The sequence below is a fragment of the Gymnogyps californianus genome, chromosome 6, assembly GCF_018139145.2.
Source record: "Gymnogyps californianus isolate 813 chromosome 6, ASM1813914v2, whole genome shotgun sequence".
NCBI classification, from domain to species: domain Eukaryota; kingdom Metazoa; phylum Chordata; class Aves; order Accipitriformes; family Cathartidae; genus Gymnogyps; species Gymnogyps californianus.
In genome coordinates this window covers 40,625,363-40,647,503 of record NC_059476.1, presented here as the reverse complement: position 1 = coordinate 40,647,503, position 22,141 = coordinate 40,625,363, and the positions used below count along the sequence as shown (strand labels likewise).

The window sequence follows — 22,141 nt, the reverse complement described above, 5'->3', positions numbered from 1 at the left end:
TTTTCTGTTAAAACAGGCCAAAAATAGAGCGGGTGACTGCTGCTAAGCTGTGTGCTGGATGCTGCGCAAACACAGACAGGAGACAAATGTTGTCTAGCGTCGTGATGTGAAAGCGTATCAGAGCCAAGCTGTAGCTGCCGGGAAGTTTTGCCATGTACCTTAAGTTAATATTTAACTGAATGCCTTCGAAAGGAATCAGATCCTGCTGTGTTTTCCCCCCGGTCCATCACGCAGCTCCATAAAAGATATTAGTGACTGGATTTATCACTAGCTGGGAAGAGCTAGAATCTGCAGAACCACCTGTTTTAATTTATATCGTGTTGCATCAGCACTTTAATTTTTAACTCTTGGAAACTCCCATGAGTGCAGCAATTACGCCATAACAGAATATCCCTCAGCATCCCCTTCTGCTGCAGAGCTCGCATTTTAAAAATTGATTTCTAAACAGTGCAGCTGCAACGAAACCTTTCCAATATCCACATACAGCAGGCTCGTTCCTGCAGGCAACCTGAGCCGACATACCCACACACGTAACGAGAAGTACAAAAGTAGTTCAACATTAAAATTAAGTAAAACAGCTAATACTGAATTCCCTGTTTTGATTTCCATAGTTTTATAGTTCCATTTGTTTGATGTATCTTATTAAACACAGAGCATGGATTTTACCGCACGATTTAGATTGCACTTGGGAAGGAGGACGGGTTCATAAAGCCTGGCCCATCCATCCCTTTAGGCAATTTTTCCTCCCCATTCAGTCCCTGGGAGGAAGAGGAAGAGCACTTTTAGATACCTGCATGTCAGCGGGGTCTCTTTAAGCTCCACCAAATCGGTGGGTTTAAGTTCTGAAATGAATCACAAACTGGGCGGCGTGCCTTTGAAATGATCAAATGGAAGGCAGACTGCCGATCTGCAGCCGGGCTCTGTAGCATGAAGAATAAGATGATACGGATGTTAGAAAAAATGGTAGGCGAACGTCTCTTTCAAGCACACCTGGCAAGCCAAGTGTCAGGTTATGCCGTTAGAAATGGCAGATTTTATATGTAGCACCCAGAGTAGTGGTGACCTCTTCTTCTGAGGTCCGCGATACACTTCGCCACTCAGACGCCCATCCTTTTCTGCTGAAATATTTCCCACCCAAGAAAAGACATTGAAACGATCTCCTTAAATGTAGCACTAGCTCTGAAAGATTCCCCTTAGTCTCCGTGGTGCTTCGTGGGGTGAAGCCCACGGTCTGCGAGATGTGGGAACGATTGGTGCCTTCGCTTGTATTGTGGATTTATTTCTGATTTTCTCATTTGCCAACGACAGGCTCTACAGGACATTCAAGGACAGCAAGTACCTGTACATGCTGATGGAAGCCTGTCTAGGTGGAGAGCTCTGGACAATTCTCAGGGACAGGTGAGTTGTAAGAAACTATTTTCCTACAAAGTGGAATATTTTCTCATACGCCTCCAGACAACCAAAGGTCTTTTATCTTTGACGGGCAAAATCGGGATCTTAGCGTGCCAGGTTTAATTTAAGATCCCAGAAGGGTGAGGAGGTATTTTTGTTCCTGTGCAGTTGACTAGAGACCAAGTGAATCTGGTCATAACTGAGAAGAAAGACTGATGCAGGTTGCGTCCGACACGTACAAGGCTTTATGTAAGTGGAGACTTCGCCAGAGCTACTTTCTCATGGCCTCTCTGAAAAAATAGAGAAGGTAGCGATAGTAGTCATGTGATAAATTGCATCTACGACAAGTCTTTCACTGCCCTTTCCCTGTATCTCGATCTCTAAAGGGTACCCCTGAAGAGCTGGCAGCGTATTTTCATTTAATTAATTAATTTAATTTTTAATTACCTACAACAAGAACTTTTTACAACCGCAGAAATCACGGCTGTGTCCTCGGTGCCCGTGCTACCTTTTCTCATGTTTGAGAGCCTGGCTGGAGGCTCAGGCACCCGACAGAGAAATGTGGGGCTGTCTTAAGGGTGGCAGAGACGTTGGGCGCCACGTACGATGGCAGAGAGTGAGCCCGCGGGGTGCGGCCAGGCGTTGCAGGAGGTGCAACCTCAAGGCCAGTCTTGCTGCCTTCCTGCAAGACACGCTCCGGAGATAGGGTCCTTCCAGCGCGGCACCTTTAGGCATTGCTGCCGTGGCCGGTTTAGACTCTGGACTTCTAAACCAAGGCCCTCGGGCGGCAGCGGCGTTCGTGAGAGTTCACAGCTGCGAATGAAAGCCGTGGGAAAGTGCATTTTCAAGGTAAAAAATGCAGATTTCTTCCAAGTCATCTGAAAAATCACAATTTCCCATTCCAGAGGAAGACCTGCTTTTTTCATCTCAGCGTTTGCTCTGCTGCCCGCCCTCTGTAACTGTGAATAGCAACATCCACCTCTATCACGGAGACACTGTGATAAATAATACCTATTAATATTTCTTAATATTTATGACACAGTCAGGTATGATAGCAATGAGCAGGAGGAAATCAAATAGTTCTGCGTGTCCAGCGATCACGTATTAAACGAGGGCCGCGCATCAAAGTGGGAAACAGGATCATGCGTCAAATCCACACCCTGCAAGGAGCACTACGCCGTCAGGATGCAGAAGTGCCGTGGAAAAAAAAAATAGTTAGGAAAGCATGTAATTACATACGGCGCCGTAATGCACAAGCAAATGCGGCCCTGGTATTTCCTGCCTCGGGAGGGGTTGACCTTGCAGCGCGTACGTGGGACCTGCACGTAATCCACCCCCGGGGGCAAGAAAAGATGCGGTGGATCACGTGTAACTATGTAGTAGGCTCCTAATTGGAAGATAATCTAATGAAATTTGGAAAGCGAAAGGAATGCATTGGAAAGATTGATCGGAAAGCAAATATTAAATTCTTTTTTAATTACCTAGAACGGATTTTTTGTAATTCTTCCTTTTCCTAACAGCCTGCCTTCTCTGGACCATTAAAACGAGAAGCGTAGCAAAGTTAGCAGGTGCCGGGTTGTATTTTTCATCGTCTTTGTCAAAGCCTGATAATTTCGTCTTCAATTCTCTCGGCTTTAAATTGTGGTTCTGCTGCCACCTAGCTTAGACACGCTTCTGAGCTCAGCCAGCTCCCACCGCCAGCTCCCGGCGGGCAGGGGGATATGGTTTGCTTCGGAAAACTGGTTGCAAACTGGTGCTGAAACGAGGATCCAAAAGTGCAGTTTATGCTGAATTGGCAATTAACACTTCCAAGTCCCAACAACTATAATTTTTCTGCTTTTTGTCTCGGTTATGAACATTAGTAGGGGAGTTCTTGGTCTCCACAGCTCAAAATAGCTTTATCACCCAAAAGTCAAAGATTATACTAAAAAATCGCCTTTTACTTAGAAGGTATTTGTAAATTTTACTTCTACGAGATGTAATTCTAAAATAGAACTAAATACTTTTTTATTAAATAAATAAAAATATTTTAGATTCAAATGTTTGATATGAAGGTGGATTGAAGGCAAAGATGCTAACTTCAGAAATGGAAATGCAATTAAATTTATATATAAAGGTGAGTTTAGCAACAGGCGCTTTCCGGGTATTAGAGTGATTCTCCTGAACGGTAGAGATACTTTAACAGTAGAGTGAAGTCCAGTAAGGGAAGAGATCTAATCGCTTTATCCCCTTCCCCTCTCTCGTTTTACGTAGAGGTTCGTTTGAGGATTCGACGACCAGGTTTTACACGGCATGCGTGGTCGAAGCTTTTGCCTATTTGCATTCCAAAGGGATCATTTATAGGGACCTCAAGCCAGAAAACCTCATTCTGGATCATCGAGGTTATGCCAAACTGGTGAGTGCCTGCAACATCTGGTTTGCCAAAAAAAGTCACGGCTACTACCAGACAACTGGTGCTAGGCGTAGAGGAGAACAGAGGATTAGCCGCAGAGGGTCAGAAGCAAAGCCCACCCAGCCCAGGGTCCTGTCTCTGATGGTGGCCATCAGTAGATGCTGAGATGAGATCAGGGCAAGGGTGTTGTCACCCACCACCGGGATGTTTTCCCAAGCCTCCAGCAGACTGAGGCTCAGGGTGCAGCTGAGCTGGGAAACACGAATTCCGGCCTGAAATTCAGATCTGAAGTCCTGAACTGGAAATGTTTAGAAAAGAGCATCAGGGGAAATCCGCCCAGCTGCTTTGGAGCTACTGAAAGATGAAAAGATGACTTGAAAATAGGTGTCTTCAAATATTGGTGGGAGAGGGGGAGGACTTGCGTCTGTGGGCTTTATTAGGGGACTGGTGAAGCAAATTTTGCAAGCTGCTGTTTCTGTGTCAGGTCCTTTGTGTAAGCAATAAAAAAAGGCGTTCTTAATGGAAATATTAATCATGACCCTGTCATGGCAAGCAACTGTTATTATTAATTGCTTTGGACTGTGTTGCTGAACCGTGGCCAATACAGCTGCTTGCTTTAGGAGGGCCACTTGTGTTTTAGCACCGATAATACACTTGACTGATCTGTGCAAACTCCTCTGGGACGATTGCGTAAGGCTCTGCCTGAAACTGCTCTTCCCAGAAGGTCGTGGTCCTTCTCGGTGCTGTCCCCCTGCCAGATCCACCTCCTCAAACCAGGACGGCAGCGCGTGCAAGACCTCCACCCCCCAAATTAGGGAGTTACTGATGGGTGTCACTGTATTGTTTTGTTCACTCATACTACTTTTTTGCCTCAGAAATCACTGTAGATGTGCCCTGCATGTAAGGTACACCCCAAATGCCGGGTGAGACCATGGAGAGGGGGAGAAGAAAAGAAAGACTTCCCTCGGTGGGAGGTGCTGGAGGATGTGGGCACTTGGGAAGCCACCAGTGAAGGACAGGGCAATGCACTCCTAAAAAGAGGTGCGTCCAAGAGGGGCTGATGCCCTCCCTGAGAGTCACGGGGGGGCCAAGGTCTCTGCCTCTTGGCCTGGGGACTCTTCCCTGCCTTTGGGAAGGGAAACTCGGGAGCGGCGTCAGCAGGTGGGAGCAGTAAGTCAGACCATCACCATCATGGACCTTTACGGCCTGGTGGCAGCCACCGTGTGTCACCGTGACGCTAAGCCTAATGAATGACATCAGAGTTTATCCTCCACAGCATTTCGCTAAGGCTGGGGGGTCCAGCGAGGTGTCGGATGATTGAGGAGGATTAGGTGCAGGACTGTCCTTCTCCCCACCCCAGGAGGATCTGGACTGGGGTTTGTGCTGGTCCCGTCACCAACCCCGACCCAGCTCCTTAGACATTTTGGTCTTCGTGGACGCATCCGTGATAGCACGAGAAGTGTCCCAGATCCTTTGTGGGACTGTGACCACGTAGGACATTTTGCTCCTGACCAGCTCAAGGTGTAGGAGCATCTTGCAGCCATCAAGGGACACCAGAGTGTGCTACAGACCACAGCTCTGGGCAAGCACAGCGCCGAGGCAGGGGAGGGCAGAGGGGGTAGAGCTAAAAATACAGTCAGCCTGTTAACCTGAGCTCTGCCTGGGCCCCAAAAGACAGCCTCGGTTCCCAGTATAATCTGATTTCCCGTGCTTGCCAGTGCCATAGGGGCACTGCTATAGGGGCACGCTTAAGTTTGTGAGCCCACCAGCATGTTCCAACAGCCTCAAGCAAATGGGGAGGTCACTTGTTGGCCTGCATCGCTGTTTATACTGGGAGAGAAATCTGGACTTTTCAGTAGATGCCAAAATGGTCAGTATTTAGCCTAAATAGTTCCTTGCTCGGGTTAAGGCTGGGAGTTAAAAAAAAAAAACAAAAGCAAAATAAATCAGCCTGAGCTGTGAATGATACAAAGTTACATCTCCCAAGAAACCCTCGGTGCTGGCATTTGTTCTTCTTCCCTCACGAGAATCTTCCTTTTCTATTACAAAGGATAAATTGGCGAAAAGGTCACTGCGGTTGCCTGGTCCTGGAATGACTCGCGATGCTTTAGTTAGGAGAATATTCCCACGAGGAAACCTCCTTTCGGCTTTGCTTCACTTCAAGAGGAGCAGAGCACATGGCTGACATTCCCTCTCGTGCTCTGCCCTGATGGTACTCTTCTCCTTTCCGCAGGTCGATTTTGGCTTTGCAAAGAAAATAGGATTTGGAAAGAAAACATGGACTTTTTGTGGAACTCCGGAGTACGTAGCCCCCGAGATCATCCTGAACAAAGGTCACGACATTTCGGCAGACTACTGGTCACTGGGAATCTTAATGTATGAACTCCTGACTGGCAGGTATGGGCATCGGGGCCGGCACCGCTGCTGAAAATAGATCCGAATATTTCTGCCGTTGTCACCCTGATTAGGCGAGGGGAAGGTTCAGAGCTGGCGTGTGCTGTAGCGGCACAGCACTGTGCTGTTGAACCTCAGACTTAGTTTTTCCGCTTTAAATCACAGATTCCATGCAGAGCTCTCAAAGGGCAAGACACGAGCAGGCTTTTTAGGAGGTGCTGTGAAATGACGCCCAAAACCTCATTTTTGGCCCTGAACTGTAACTGAGAGTGAGCTGAACGTGGTGGGGAAAGGGTTTGCAATTCAGCCAGGGAGGTGCAGTGATGGGCTGCCGCACGTCTGAAAAAGAGGAGGTGGACCTGACACCGTGGGGACTTGAGTCCCTGTATCCATCCCTTCCCTTATTTAGTTTTGGATGTATATATTACTGCTCGTGTTGGCAGTAAGAGCTTCCTTACACTTCCTCGCCTCATCCCCCATCGCTCACTCCCGGGATACAGGAGCTGGAAAAGGATCCGTCACCTCAACCTGCTTATCCTTGGGGGCTAGACCCAGGCCCCTATTCTGTTAAACCAGTGGAAACCTAATTAATCCCTACTGAAAGCATGTCACAACATCAAACAGAGAATAAGCCAGCGAGCGTTGCTCGGACCCTTGTTCCTCGGGCTGTTGGGACATGGGCCATCGTGGAAGTGAGAGGTTTAGCATGTGCTGCTGCAGAAAAGATGACTTTGCTCTTTGGTACTTCCCTCCAGCCAGCACCGCTGACAGTATCTCAGCTCCTTGGCTGAGAAATGGTTAAGATCAGAGGAAGCAAAGCATTGCTAGTTGTCCTCTACCTTTTCGCATTTCAGTAGGGTACTATGTTTTGCTTTGGGTTTTTTTTTGTAATCAATCTTCAGTGCTATTTTAAAGACAAGCTTTTAATCCTTTTCCTCTCCCCTCTGAAGTCCCCCTTTCTCAGGCCCAGACCCCATGAAGACCTATAACATCATATTAAGGGGAATAGACATGATTGAATTTCCAAAGAAGATTGCCAAAAATGCTGCTAATTTAATTAAAAAACTATGCAGGTAAGCGCATGAAATAGAATCACCCTGATCTTGCTTGCAAAGAAATGAATCGTTCAGAAGGATTAAGAAAGTCACCGATTTGTTATTCGTTTTATAGGGACAATCCATCAGAAAGATTAGGGAACTTGAAAAATGGAGTGAAAGATATCCAAAAGCACAAGTAAGTGTCTTCTCCACCATCCATCAGATGCAACCCACGGAAACATGCATTTCAAGCACTTGAATTTTCAGCAAAAAATACTCTTCTTAAACTCCTTTGGCCTTTCCCTTCTAGTGTGCTTTAGACACTTACTGAATTTCCATCAGACTTTTTTCCCCCCAGTGTTTTGGTATAGAAGCTAGCCTTGCCTATGAGCAAAACGCATGGCACAGTGACCGTTACGCTTTAATTACTCTAATTGCAGAAGAGCGTTTGGAAGCAATCCAACTCGGCCACTGCCTGCTTGGATTTTTTTGGTTTGCAGAATCACTTTCCAAGGTTTTCCTCCATTTCCCTTGCCCCCCCCCCCCCCCCACTTTCTCTCTACCTGTAATGTTAATTCATCGTCCCTTTGTGTCTGATGGGAGAGAGTTGTTAAGCGATGTCTCATAAGTTTTCACGCTGCTGGAAGGAAATAAAAACAAGTTAGAGAGCCATGGCAGAAGCAGGTTATCTCATCCATCCATGCTGGTCCTTCTCTTCTCTCATCCCCAAAGCAGCAGCAATGGGTTGGATGGACATTTTGGGTGGACGGGTTGAAAGCTCAGCTCAGGGCTCATCCACCCACCTAAGCTGCCGTAGCTTGAGCAAACCCGAGGTGCCCATACCAGGAGGAGAACGTCCTTGTGCATGCCCTTAGCTCCCAGTGTCATACAAAGAAAGGACATTAAGGGTCTCGTATGGGAGGGATCGACCCTATAGAAAGGAAGGAGCAGCTGCCAGGACACCTGCAGTGAGGAACGGTTTTCTTCTGAGCGTAGGTAATTTGTACTTGCCACAGCATCACCACTGGGTTGCTACACACGCTTCATTTTCAGTCCCCAAAAACATATGTAAAGATGACAGGAAAAATGATTAAGGCGAATTGGACAATTTGAAGATGACTACGGGAGTTGAAACCCACTGTTTAAGCAATTTAAATTTCATTTTGTGCTACAGAGAGATTTTCGCCGTATGTCTAACTGTTTCATTATTCCCTCCCTTCTAGATGGTTTGAAGGCTTTAACTGGGAAGGGTTACGAAAAGGGACACTGACACCTCCTATCATACCAAGTGTAAGTTTTCCTACTTACTTTCTCCTTCCTGGCCGATAAGTTTCTTTTACAAGAACGTTGTGAGCTTCAGGCACTAATACACTGGAGTTAAGTGGCAACAGCATGTGCTTTATTTCTTCTGAAGATGCTTGAAGAAGTCACGTTAGAGACATTTCCAGCTATACTTGGTCTCCTGGCAGTCTCTTCCAGGGGAAGGTGGTTTGGGGAGGGCATGACTGCAATGAAGTGCTCTTTGCAGCAGGAGATCGGGGCAGGATCACTCACTGCTACATGTTTTTCTCTTCCTCACCTGCTCCGCTTGTTTCTTCATCTACTTTTCACATTTCAGTGGAGAGCTGCCACTTTCAACCCCTCTCTCAGATGTGTCCTCTTTCTTTCCCCTTTATTCTTATTTCTTTTGACGAGGCAAGTGGGATTTGTATGCCATCTCCCTTTTCTTTTGCATTAACCTTTCCCTCTGTCTTTTCTTTTGTGCTTTTCACCCTTTTTTTCCTGTGTCCGTGTCCTACATGAAAAGCCCTGTTACCGCCTAGTTTATGTTTAACTGGGAGCAGACGCGGAGGGACAGCTCGACTCATTTTCCTTTGGAGCAAAGCTCTTCCTTTGATGTCTTTGTGAGCTCTTTACCCACAAAGCCCGCCGCAAAGGGAAACCAAACAGGATTAGCTGATAGAAATTACCTTGGCCCCTTCTGTTCTGCAGCCTCCCCTCCTTGTTTCAGCTTAATCCCTTTCTCTCCGTGCCTCTCCCGCGGGATCACCGAGAGAATGACATTAGCAATCGTGTTTAATTGCACCCCGTTGCTCTGTCCGCCCGTGCTCCTGCACCTCCTGCAGCAGCGGCAGGCACGGCTCCGGGGCTAAATCTGCCATCCCAAAGTTTTCTTAGCAGCTACGAAAGAGCAAGAGGGTTTTGCATCCCCCCCTTTTTTGCCCTGTGGGCTGCTGAAGTGACTGGCAGTCAGTGGGAGAGAAAGCAGGACTTCGCAAATAACTGCCTAAAGCGGGATACCCAAAGAACATATAAATGTTTTATAAATCGAAACCGTGTTTTTTCTCTTAAGCTTCTTTTTAATGACTATTATTGTCAGCAGTATTCTTCACCACATTTCAAGTCAGGTACTAATAAAGTCAAGTTTGCACCGTTACATCCAGTTACAATTCGTGGTTTACCTGTGCGGGATGTCAGTGTAGCCTGAAAATGCCCCACTATGTTTCTCCAATTGTTTTTTAGTGGATTTTTAGTTCAGTAAGAGCATTTCCAATACTGTTTTTACCCAATACACATATGGACCCTGCACGTCTAACCCTCAGGCAGCGCAACCGGCAGCGGTGACTTCAGCAGTATCTGCTCTCTATGGGCATGAATTGCTCCCTGACGTCCCCAAGCTGGGACGTTGCTCCAGCACCAGAAATGGTCTCTGCTCCTTTGGCATTGCCTAGAGGAAGGCCGCTCTCCTGCCTGTTGGGTAGGAAATGACGTTTTCTGTGCTTTTTCAGTTAGGTCCAACGCGGTAGGAGAAAAGGGTTGTGTGAGCACCCCGTTCACTTCGTTGGCGTTATTTCTCGGCATCATCAAGGCTGTGCATTCTTGGGACTGGTTCCCTACCAGGGAACATGTCTGTGGTTGCTCCCAAGAGAGTAATCTGCTGTCACCCTTTTGGCCGGCACACCACCATCAAGGCTGTCCGAAGCAGACGGGAGCATCCTTCCCTCTTCAGAGGAATCCTTCTTCCAGGACAATTCAGTGCTGACAGCCATACATTGCCCTAATCCCAATTCTACACGGCTCATTCTTTCCTAGAGCTCTTAGGAGTAATATCTTCTCTAGACATACTCCTGAGATCCTCTCCAAAACCTGCCTCCATTAACTAGTGAATCTTTTCAACCCCAAAGTTGTCTGTCCCACTCAGCCTTGTTTTCCGCAAGTTTTTCCGTTGCTTTGGCAAAAGTCCCAACTGCCAGTGAGAGCCGTATCTGGAAAAGGACCCAAAATACAGGTTTCTGGGGGAAGAAATCCATTTTTCCTTCAATCAATGCACCTCTACTTGATAGCTGTAAAGGAGCCAGCAGGGCTAAACATAGAGACTAACTATCTTTTTTTGAAGAAAAAAGGCCTTCCCCGGCTCTTTAACCCTCATTAGCAGTTATGTGGTACTCCTAGTGAGGCAATCGAAAGCTGCTCCTTAGCTCTTATTCCATGGGATTTTAGGAAAGATCTCAATTTACAGCCTGCTGCTAGGACATTGCTCCAGGGAGCAGCTGAGCCTTGATACCACAGCTGAAATCTGTGACGGTAGCTGTCCTTAAAAGCTTCTCCTGCCTCTTGACTCTTCCAAAGACGTGCTAGCTGTCTTGCCTCACAGCTCTTGCCTTTGAGAACAACATGCGGATCCCTGCGCCATAATTCATCTCAAGCCCTTACGTTGGTAAACGATCAGAAAGCTGATACTGATGTTTGCACTTTATCTTCTTGGATGGACAGGAGATAAATCTAGAGTGTCCCTTCTCAGCTGGAGAGGGCATTGAGAGGGACATTTGCTCCCATGACTCTGACAGTGAAGGACTGCAGGCCACGTAGGTGGCCTGGGCCTCAGAGCTGTGGGGAATCACACAATGTCAATCAGCAGAGTAACAACTCACCCAACTGTTTTTCCCCAAATCGTATTTCTTCTAAGAAAAAGAAAACCCTCTACATTTGAGATGTTGGATATACTCAGTCTTTTTATTTTGTCAGATGAACACAAAAGGCAATCTGTTTCCCAAAGCAGAACTTATTTCCGTTAAAGCCTCATCTAACCAGAGTTCAAAAAACCGTGCCTGCGCTGCTAGGTGCTCCCAGAGGGGACATCTGCAGAGGAGCCCCGGGGAGCTCCTTAGATGCTTTCACTCCACTTACGCACTGTCCATCGCTGTGGAGGGGCTTTCGCAAGATGCTCCAGCTCGTGTGCGTCTTCCATGAACGGCCACACCAACTACATCTCTTATACTTTGGTAGCTGGTGTCTTGTACATACATCTTGGACGCTTCTGTGTTGAGCTCTGGGGCCCCCAACAGAAGGAGGACATGGAGCTGTTGGAGCGAGTCCAGAGGAGGGCCACGAAGATGATCAGAGGGCTGGAGCACCTCTCCTAGGCAGGCAGGCTGAGAGAGTTGGGGTTGTTCAGCCTGGAGAAGAGAAGGCTCCGGGGAGACCTCATAGCAGCCTTCCAGTACCTAAAGGGGCCTACAAGAAAGCCGGAGAGGGACTTTTTACAAGGGCATGCAGTGATAGGACAAGGGGTAATGGCTTTAAACTGAAAGAGAGTAAATTTAGATTAGACGTAAGGAAGAAGTTCTTCAGTGTGAGGGTGGTGAGGCACTGGAACAGGTTGCCCAGAGAGGCTGTGGATGCCTCCTCCCTGGCAGCGTTCAAGGTTGGATGGGGCTTTGAGCAACCTGATCTAGTGGAAGATGTCCCTGCCCATGGCAGGGGCGTTGGAACTAGATGATCTTTAAGGTCCCTTCCAACCCAAACCATTCTGTGATTCCATGATTCTGCTCCCAGAAGGAGAGCTCACATGGCATGGGCTGAGAGAAACCGAGGGATGTGGTCCAGCCCATGGGACTGTGGAGGAGGGCAAGTGTGGAGCACCCCAAGGGTGTGGAGCACCCCAAGGGTGAGGACCTGAAGGGTGGAGGCTCTCCAACCCAACAGTGCCAGCACCAACAAAATAAACAGAGCTGGATAACTCAAAAAAAATTAAATTACAGTATTCAGTACATAGTGAAGCATCTCATCACTCTGTAGTATTCCACTAAGCTTTTACAGGAATTTTTTTTTTCAAAATGAGTTGGGTATTCAAGAATCTTAATTTTCCCTGAGATGTTTTCAGCAGCAGGAAAATGCTGATGCAGCTGGGCAGCAAATTCAATTTAGAGCTGAAGCTGGAGCTCTTGTTGATCAAATGGTCTTTTCCCAAGCTTATAGCAGCATCCAGCGTCAAATACGTCTCCTGGACTGTAGGCTGGCCTCTGGCCGTGGCTTTTCCACCAGCTGCACAAGTGAAGCGGCCAAAAAAATACGGCAAGTGTTTCCTGCCCAGCGCTCCTATGGCAAGTGCAGTCCCCTCCAGCCTGCACTGGCTACTTGGGGTACAGCTTAAAGTACCGATTTTCTCTAGTAAGACACTGATTATTTCGGTCTGGAGAGCTGCTGGTCTGTTTTTGTATTGTTTCGGTTTTTTAAATTGCATTGAATGTATCAGGGTCTCATTGGAAGAAGGTCTCAGTCATCATCGTAAAGCAAGAAAATTAGAAATTATCTAGCTACGGTAGATTTTAAATGACGTTATTTCCAGAAAAGAAACGTACTTGACCTTCATCCTAGGAAAATGGGTTTCTCTGGTAGGCTCCATAGGCTGAGCAGTACTTGTCAGGAAACTCGAAGGCCGCAGGGGCCCAGCTCACGGCCTCCAATTCAGGATCCTGGAGCCATAAAATGGAAATCGTGGGCTTTGGGGAGGCCCAAGGCTTTTCTGCCGACCTTCTACCAACGGGTGGGACAGTTGCTCTTGAACTAGAGACCGTAGAGGGCCTGGATCATTAGAGTAGGGGGGCTGTGGGAAGTCCTCCTGGGATTCGGCAGAAAGTTGTTGAATGCAGAACTTTTCTTGCTGGCTGCAGTTAGCAGTGAATGCTCTTGAACGATGAGGGTTGTGAGATCAAGAGGAAATGTCTGCAGAGGTCCGCTGTGATGACCGTCCCCTTCTTGTCACTCTCTTCTTTCCGCAGGTTGCATCTCCAACAGACACAAGCAATTTTGACAGCTTCCCGGAGGACAGTGATGAACCGCCCCCTGACGACAACTCAGGATGGGACATAGATTTTTAATGTATTTCTCTTACCTGCTTCTGCCTTGCTGAAGACAGCTTCCTGGGACATGGCTGCCAGCGAAACCGAAAGAATTGGGGAGGATTAGTGCTCGGGGTCACCATGATGCCTTGATTGATGCTGCTACAGTAACTACAGTGGCATTAGGACTTATTGCTTAGATGACAATAGTGCTCTTCATGTTTTATGTTCGAACTTAAAATAGCAGTTGACATGGTGGTCCTGACGCAAAGCCTTTCACCAGTAAAGAAATATGTTTTCTATCACTGCGACGATCTTGCTACGCTCTTAATTATAAAAGTCGAGAGATACGTAGTGTAAGACGCACTTAATTCTAGCTGCAAGGTACTGGCTTTATCAGTAGGATCAATAGTAATTTATTAAGTGCTGTAGCTAAATACAGTGCAGGATTTGGGCTACTCCCACCCTCCGAACTCCGTAGGTCTTCTACTGTAGGCCAGTGTAGGAGCAAAGGAGGACCACAACGGTACTGGTCAAAGAGTTCATGTCAAAGCAGTGGTAAAATTTGTCCTTTTTCTTTCCGAGCAGTATTCATGACAAGACTGAATGTTACCTTTCCTCTTTATTTTTGAGAATTTTTTTTTTTAGCCTGGTGAAACAAAAGCACAACTGCTCTAGATGCTGTTAAGGCAGATATGGGTCGCTTCTCTCGTACAGCTGAGAACATACTGTAACACGACGTTTGGGGTTGTTTTTCCTTTCCCTTGGTACAAATACATAACTGCATGAAAAAAAATCATAAAATTAATCCATTTTACATATAAAATAGTGCTTAAATAATGGTCCTGTAATAAAGCGACAGCAGCCCACTGGTCTTATTGATTAGCTATTAGGCATAAAACTAAGCTTAACTTTTACCTTTTTAGAACCCAAAGGGAAAACCTAAGACCCGTAATGTACTTTATAGGTGCTATGTACATCCCTCGTCTGTGAATATACCTATTCAGTCAACCACCATTTCAGAAATATGTAGCAAGAGGCATCGTTCTCCATCACGCTCTTAGATGATTTTACGTCTCCGTGTCTGCATCTTTTCTGCATATAGTACGAAGCTAATTAAAATAAAAGGTGGTACTGGGCCAGTTTGCTGGCTCTGTTGGTAATATTGCCCATAAAAATGTAATCCTCATGCCTCACCAGAGTAAGGAGCTCCACAGGAAAGTCAGTGGAATTAAATGGAAAACCGACACTGGATGTGTTCGTGCGAGGCCTCCGTGTCTCCGGTGTACCGGGTCCCCAGTGACTGTGTTTAAGGCACGGGGCTGGCTAGAGCCGAGTCGGCTCGTATGGAAAAAAGAGCTGGGGAAAACAATATTATCGTGTGTACGCCTTTCACTTCCACTGCTTTTCCTTTGCTTGAGTACAGTCTCTTCTGATTTATAGGACGTAACAGAGGAATCCTGTCCTGGATGCCTGTTTGTTGCGTATACATGGGACTAAAAGTTTATCCCATCGTACCAACAAGAAACATCAGCTTTCAGTCTCTGTAACAGACCCCAGCAAATTAGCAGATGCTGCCCCGTTTCATCTCAGAGCTGCCAAGAGCTGTTGTGTACGCTGGAAGTCGAAAGATCAACTTTTGCTGAAAAGTCATTCATGTGACTTTTGCCTACCTAGTACGCAGAAAATGTATGTTTTAACAGTAAAAAATTATTTCCCCGATGCTAAATCCCAGCTCTTTCCCATGTTCCTAATGAAAGCGACTTAATAGAGCGTATTAAAAAGGTATTTTCTCCCGTTCTTTGACAGCATTGACAATGTCTGCTGTTCGCCAGCAAACTAAAGAGCTCGGTCATCGCGACGCCTTTGAAACCAGTCGGTGTCGCTGAATTTCCTTCTTGATTTTCCAAAGGGTGAGGCAACACCGTCGGCACAGTAACTTCAGGTTATTTCCGCTATTCATTAATCACTAAAACCTTGTTTGCCTTCAAAACCATAGGGAAAAGACAGTAACTACGTCTCCCGGGAATTACTCGTAGAGGGCAAATACACGCTCGCTTTTCAGCCTTTATCTGAGGGATGGCAGCGGCTGAAAGCCGATGCTGAGTACTAGGGCTAAAATAATCCCTAGGCATCGTAGCAAACCGGCTGCTGCCTAAAAGCCGAATTCTTTACTCGCATCCGCCTGGTTTTTCACTCGACGACACGGCGACATCGGAGGAGAAAACTTGTTGCGGTTGGTAACTTCCTACAGAAGAACATAGAGAGGAGTTTGTCCCAAAATGATGACATTTAGTAGCTGAGATGCAGCTGTCAGTCAAGGGGTTGCCGGGAGGAAAGACTATCACGACGATTTGGGGGGCAACCCAAAAATGTTACGGGAAGAAGGTTTTAAAATGGGCTGATGAGTTGTTTTTCTTCCTTCCTATCCCTTTTTCCTTGTGCCAAGCACGGCAATTAATACCTGCGGCGTGCGGCACGCGCTGTACCTAATGTAAGTTTATTTTGCTATCGGACACCTCCCTCGACTTTCATCACCTTTCCTAGGCATACTTTAAACAACGTACTTAGCATATGTATATGATAAACGCCTTCATTTATAAGTAATATATTTGAGTTGCATTAGAGAGAGAGAGATATATTCACAACAACGGATCGCCTCTGTGTTTCCACTTACTGTCCTTTCTTCTTTGTCTCCTTTTTTAATATATGGGACGACGGCGTATTTACGTAAGGGGATGTCGGCTCCCGTATTTAAACCGAGTGTATTAAGATGGGTGTCGTTAAGACACAGACGATCCGTAGCTTCTCACAGCGCTGCATTACCCATAGCAAACTCTTATTTAACAACAGGACCACGAGCGAATATTTATGTAAATAGGTATTTTCGTGTTGATATTTTGTGGTACACATAATAACTTTTTCTTTTAGAGTTCCATGGCATTATTACTTCATTTCCTTATTTGTAATGTAATGTTTTTAGCTCAAGGTAGACTTGAATTAATGTCATAATTGTCAGTATTATTAAACTTTATGTCAGCTGTACTGTTAACTCATCTGTCCCATAGTTTTAGAACATGACTAGCTATCTGGCATTGTTGCAAGTGCCTTAAATCCATGGCATCCTATAAAAACAAAAAATTACAAATTTGGTGTTATGCTGCATGACAAAGACAAACACACCTCAAAATGTCGTCCTTTCTTAGCTTGCTGCGTTTTACAGTTCTTTCTGCTACCGATTTCTAAGCCTTTGTTATATAATATTGATGAATTACAGAAATGATGAAGTCGTTCTCTTATTTCTGTTCAATGTACCAGAGCTGTGTATCTGTTAATGAGATACAGAGTCATTTCTGTGAAATGTATAAATGTTATGTGCGGGTCAAATTAATATATGACATCCTATCAGTCCGTAGACAGGTATTCCTGTTTTGCTAAGCTGTGCAGATTCAACCCATCGTGCCGTCCAGCGCCAACCTCCCGTCTCACACAAACCCCTTTAGAAATCTCCCACCCAGAAAAAAAAAAAAAAAAAACAAAAAAGGACGAGCGACTCGGTGCGCAGCCCGACCTGCGTTTTTTTGACCTGAAACCCCGACGCAAAGGCGTAGCTCGTTTGCACCACTCAACAAAACAGGATCCGTGCTTTTCCCCCCGACTCCTCCTGTACGCCACCCACCGCGGCGGCGAGCCCTCGGCGCTCCCGCGGAGCTGAGCTGGAAAAGCCGGAAGCTCCTCGTCCTCCGCAGCTCCCCGGCCGCGTAAACCAGCCGTAACGCTGAGACTTGGGCGGTTTTAGGGCTTTTACCGGCAAAAGGGGAGATTTTCGTTTGGAGTTGCCTAGCGTCCCGAGTCCCAATTTACGCTGTTTTTACACTAGCCCTTTGTTTTATATTCTTATTTTCTCCAGTTTTCTTCTTACATGAAGGAGGTTCTGTTTGTCGGAAAAATGTCAGTCATCCACCGGTCGTCGGCCGGTTGCACTCTTTTGATGTAGATTTAAAAACTTTTTTTCATAAACTTTAACCGCTTTTGTTTTGCTCTGTATTTTCCCTGCAGCTGTAATTGCCGAGTGCCTGTTGTATACTTTATAGAGTTGAAATAAAAATAATTACTTTTGAACGGCGTGTCGACGGCTTTCTTCCACAGCAGAAGCCCAGTTTGGGAGAGGAGTTCTGGTTAGCGATTAAATTGGGTTTTTTATTCTCATTTATGACGATACGCAGTAAGAGGTAACCGAACAAAATGTATGGTACTTAGAAATTAGTACCGGGATCCAGATTTTTTGCAGGATGCAAAGGCAAATGGCCAGTTACTACACTTCAGTGCTTACTTGGGCACCGGCATCACCCCGAGCAGCCCGGCCGAAGGGGTCCGAGGCCGACGGGGGTCCTGCTTCGAGCAGGGTTGGCACCGGGTGACCCCCACCGCTCGCTTCCAACCCAAATTATTCTGTGAACGTACGAAGCAATAAGCACGTTGGCAGCATGTTTGCTCTTCAGGGATGAAGAGTTCGCTTTTTATTTTGATTGCTGCCAGTATAAGCGAGTCCAGGGTACGCAGGGACCGTATTTCCCACACGGGTTGCGTCGTCCCCAGGTGGGGTGTGACTGCAAACAACGCCCGTGTCAAAAAACGACGGTGTCCTTGTCGTCACTGTCCCTTCCGGGAGATGCCAAGAGGTGGTGATGGGAGGCACGGCCATGAACAGCAGCACAGCCATGGGATGGCGTGAAGACATCACCTCTGTATGCAGGATGATGCAGGATTAGTTCAGGATGCTGAGCCTCTGCCCATCCCGATGGATTTAAATCCATCCCTGGGAAAGTGCTCGGCCCCCGTGTGACACAACTGTCTCCTTTAAATCTCAGCAAGGTTAAGGTTAAGGGTGCACTTCAGTGCTGTATGGCCACAGAGACAGGTAAAAACTGGGGAAAGGAGCAAGAAAACGTCCTCCCAGGAGGGAGATAAATTTGCTAACTGCCGAAGCAGGAGCCGGGAAACATCACAGAATGATTTTGCAGGATGCAGCGATCACAGATAGAAGTTGATAATACAATGAAAAGCCCAGGGTGACGTGGCCCTCACCTGAAACTGCAAGGGGAACACAGGGATTTCGGGGCAAGGTGTGGCCCTCATTCTTGCAGGCTAAAAATAGCAAGGCCCCGGTTCGCCTGACTGCGGTGGGGATGTCCGCCGGCCGCTGACTCAGCGGCACCGCTTCCGCCAGCACCTGCGTTAGGTGCTCGCCGAAACTTTCCCAGCCAATTATTAGCCCGGCTTGAGCCTCTTGGGCCTGAACTACCCGATAGCAGCTCCCCGCAGCGCGGCAGCGATACCCGTCCCGCTGGAGGTGGGCGAGCGCTGGTGGGGTTTTGGTTGCAAGACGGCGGCGACGACGTCTGACGTGGCCCACCCTGACGGGAATAAATATTTACGGTGGGCTGGGTGGGGTGTTCAGGCTTTCCACCCGTCTTTTTTTTTCTTTCAAACCCCGCTTAAAAAAAAAAAACACAACAAAACCCAAGGGAAGAAGAGCAGGAGGCAGTTCATATCACGAGAACCCAACGCCGTTAAGTGGGGTTTGCTACTGCACTTGCACAAACTCCCCGGGGGCGGGAGCGGGGGGGGGCGGTGCTGCCTCGGCGCGGCCGCCAGGGGGCGCCGTGGTGCCGGCCGCGCCGCGCTGCCCCGGGGCAGGCGGGGGTTCGGGGGGGACCCGAGGGAGGCGGGGGGGACCCGCACCGCCCCGAGGGCGCCGGTGCAGGGACCGGGGGGAGGGGGGGGGAATTGTGGGGGGGGGGGGGCGACCCCTTTGATCTCCCCGCATCAAAGGGTCCGGGAGCTCCCACCACCACCACCAATCTTGCCCCCCCCATCGCGACGGAGGCGCTGCCCGGGCTGGGGTCAGGCGAGTGCGCGGGCAGGAGAAGTGGGGGGTGACGGACACCGACGGGGGGGTGCGGACCGGGGCTGAGCCCCCCCCCCCCCCAAGTCCCTTCCCCCCTACACACACGCACCCCGGGCCGGGGGGGGGGTGCGGAGCGGCCCCCTCCCTTCCTGCAAAGCTGCGCTGGCGCCAGGAAGGGCGCGGGGGAGGGGGTGGGGGGGTGCAGACTTATAGGAGACCAAAGGACCGACTCTGCCACCACGGGGTGGGGGCGGTGGGGGGGGGGGAAAGGGGGTCCTCTCTGCACCCCACCGCGGCTCCCAGCCACTGGGAGGGGGCGTTGCATGGGGTGAGCCCCCCCCTTCCCCCCCTTTCCCCGTCCCCTCCCGTCGGGCGAGGCGGCGCGCCCGGCTGGAGACAGCGGCGGCGTCGGGGCGTGCGGAGCATCTGGCCGAGGACCGGGGGGGGATGCCGGGGGAGGGGGGGGGGTCCTTCCCTCGCCGTTGCGAAACCCCCTCCCGGGCCGGCGGCCAATGACGGAGCCCTCGGGGCGGGGTGGGGGGGTGGTTTTGGGGGCTCATCGGCACAACCCCCCCCCCCGGGGGCCCTTTGAAATCCCATCCGCCGTGCCCTCCTCCCCGAGGGGGCGGGCGCAGGAGGCAGCCCCCGGGGGTATAAAGGCGGCGGCGGGCAGCGCAGGTAGCTGCTGCTCGGGGGCCGCGGGAGCTGCTGCACCGGCGGGACACCACCGGGGACGAGGGGCCGGGAGGGGACGGGACGGGACGGGACGAGGATGCGGGGGCTGGTGGCGCTGCTGGCGGCGCTGAGCTGCGCGGCCCCGGCGGGGCGGGCGGCGGCGCCCGGCGGCGCCCTCAGCTCCAACGCCATCAAGGGACCCCCCCCGGGGGGGGCGGCCGAGGCCAGCGCCGCCCCCGCCGCCCCCTTCGACGGCAGCAACAAGCCGCCGCCGGCCGCCACCCGGCAGGTAGGAGCGGGGATGCACCGGGGATGGAAGCGGGGGTGGGGGGGGGACGGACACACCGGCGATTGGGAGGGGGGAGGTTGGCGGCCCCGCTGACCCCCTCCGCCTCCTCTCTGCCCCCCCCCCTCCAGCCTTTCCCCTGCGCCGAGGACGAGGACTGCGGCCCCGAGGAGTTTTGCGGGGGGGCGGCCCGCGGCGGGGGCGCCCCGCTTTGCCTGGCTTGCCGGAGACGCCGTAAGCGCTGCCTGCGTGACGCCATGTGCTGCCCCGGCACGACCTGCAGCAACGGTGAGGGGCGGCAGGGCTTGGGGAAGGGGGACACACTCACACACCCACCCCCCCCGGGGGGTGTCTGCAGGAGGGGATGTCGGGGTCTCACCCGTGGCTGACAGCCGTCCCGCTGCCTCCCGCAGGGCTCTGCACCCCCCCGGAGCCTCCCCACGGAGCCGCCGAGCTGGATGAGATCGGCACTGAGGCTCTGCCCCGACGGACGCCCGCTCCCGCCTGGCTCCCCACTGCCAAAGGTAAGGGGGTCCCCGGTGCTGTGACCCCACTCTCCCCTGTGGGGCTGCCCACCCTGCCCCACTGTCACCCATGGGGTCAGTCCAGGATGCCCACACTGTCCCCAAAGGGTGCCCACCCTGTCCTGCTGTCCCCCGTGGGGTCGGTCCGGGATGCCCACCCTGCCCCACTGTCCCCCATGGGGGATGCCCGCCCTGCCCCACCATTCCCCGTGGGAGCATCCCAGGCTGAGCACGTGCCACGCTGTCCCCACGCAGGTGAGGAGGGGGACTTCTGCCTGCGCTCGTCGGACTGCGCGGCCGGGCTGTGCTGCGCCCGTCATTTCTGGTCCAAAATCTGCAAGCCGGTGCTGCGGGAAGGGCAGGTGTGTACCCGGCACCGGCGGAAAGGCACCCACGGCCTGGAGATCTTCCAGCGGTGCCAGTGCGCCGAGGGGCTGGCGTGCCGCCTCCAGCGAGAGCACGGCCCCGCCGACGCCTCCCGCCTGCACACCTGCCAGCGGCACTGAGCATCGCCAGACGGACGGATGGACGGACCGACGGGACGGGACGGACTCCGGCCCCGCCGGAGTGGAAGGTTGTTTCTCAAGGGAACTACTTTTAAGCGACTAATTGCAGTACGTTACTGTGTTGTGAATACTCGAGCTGGCACTTAGCTGTACATAACGCCGGGACTTTTAATGACTTTTTTTTCCGAGGGTGCTGCCTTGTGCTCTTCAAGCCATGACTGTGACTTTGTACACACTGGGTTTTTAAATCTAGGTCAAAGGGATGCGACCGTCTGTTTGCGAGTGAATAAACCGTTCTTTAAAATCAGCCCGAGCTGCCTGCGCATCCCTGCCTGCGCGTCCCTGCCTGCGCGTGGCCGCCGTGGTCCCTCCCTGCCCCACGGGAGGGGTGATGTGTCCCGGGGTGGAAATGCCCAAAGAGAGAGGGGAAAGTGGGGTGGCTCATCGCCAGCACCCCATGGGAAAGGCTGTTCGGTTACCACTATTTATTCAGCTGCTTTTTAGGAATTACAGTGTGCCACGGTAGCCACCGATACCCTCTGGCCACCAGATGCGGGGCCAAGGACGGGCACCGTGGCCGGGGCTCCGGGAAAGGCAGGCGGCAGCGAAACACCCTCCTGCCCAATTTTTCCTTGGGGTGAGGAGGGAGCAAAGGCTCACCGGAGGGGCTGTGCTGGACCACGGCGCACGGCTGACCACGGGACGGGTGCTGAGGAGCACAGCAATCTCAACGGCTCCATCAGCGCAATCTTTGCTCCCTGCACAATAAAGACTTATTTCTCACTTCATTTCGCAGCCTGTTACTGTGAGCTTTCTCCCTTTCGGGATGGCTTGGAGGGAGGGAAAGCTGCAAGCATGCTTTTTTTTTTCCCACCCCCCCCTTTAGCTTCTAATACTGTCCG

General features: G+C 50.3%; 2 protein-coding genes across 4 annotated transcripts in view; both read left to right on the top strand.

The window, feature by feature from the left end:
- PRKG1 (protein kinase cGMP-dependent 1) overlaps positions 1-16,848 on the top strand; it is a 523,526-nt gene extending 506,678 nt beyond the window's left edge. For all 3 annotated transcript variants that reach the window (XM_050898610.1, XM_050898609.1, XM_050898611.1), the window contains 7 exons: positions 1,309-1,398; positions 3,646-3,787; positions 6,018-6,181; positions 7,129-7,251; positions 7,349-7,411; positions 8,439-8,505; positions 13,278-16,848. In XM_050898610.1, the coding sequence (XP_050754567.1) occupies positions 1,309-1,398; positions 3,646-3,787; positions 6,018-6,181; positions 7,129-7,251; positions 7,349-7,411; positions 8,439-8,505; positions 13,278-13,376 (748 nt within the window). In that variant the 3' untranslated portion in view covers positions 13,377-16,848. The remainder of the gene's footprint in view (positions 1-1,308; positions 1,399-3,645; positions 3,788-6,017; positions 6,182-7,128; positions 7,252-7,348; positions 7,412-8,438; positions 8,506-13,277) is intronic.
- A 3,172-nt stretch (positions 16,849-20,020) lies between these two features.
- DKK1 (dickkopf WNT signaling pathway inhibitor 1) lies at positions 20,021-21,552 on the top strand. Its single transcript, XM_050899319.1, has 4 exons — positions 20,021-20,212; positions 20,341-20,497; positions 20,623-20,733; positions 20,989-21,552. The coding sequence occupies exons 1-4, from the start codon at positions 20,021-20,023 to the stop codon at positions 21,237-21,239; spliced, it is 711 nt and encodes a 236-aa protein (XP_050755276.1). The 3' UTR covers positions 21,240-21,552.
- The last annotated feature ends 589 nt before the right edge of the window (positions 21,553-22,141 follow it).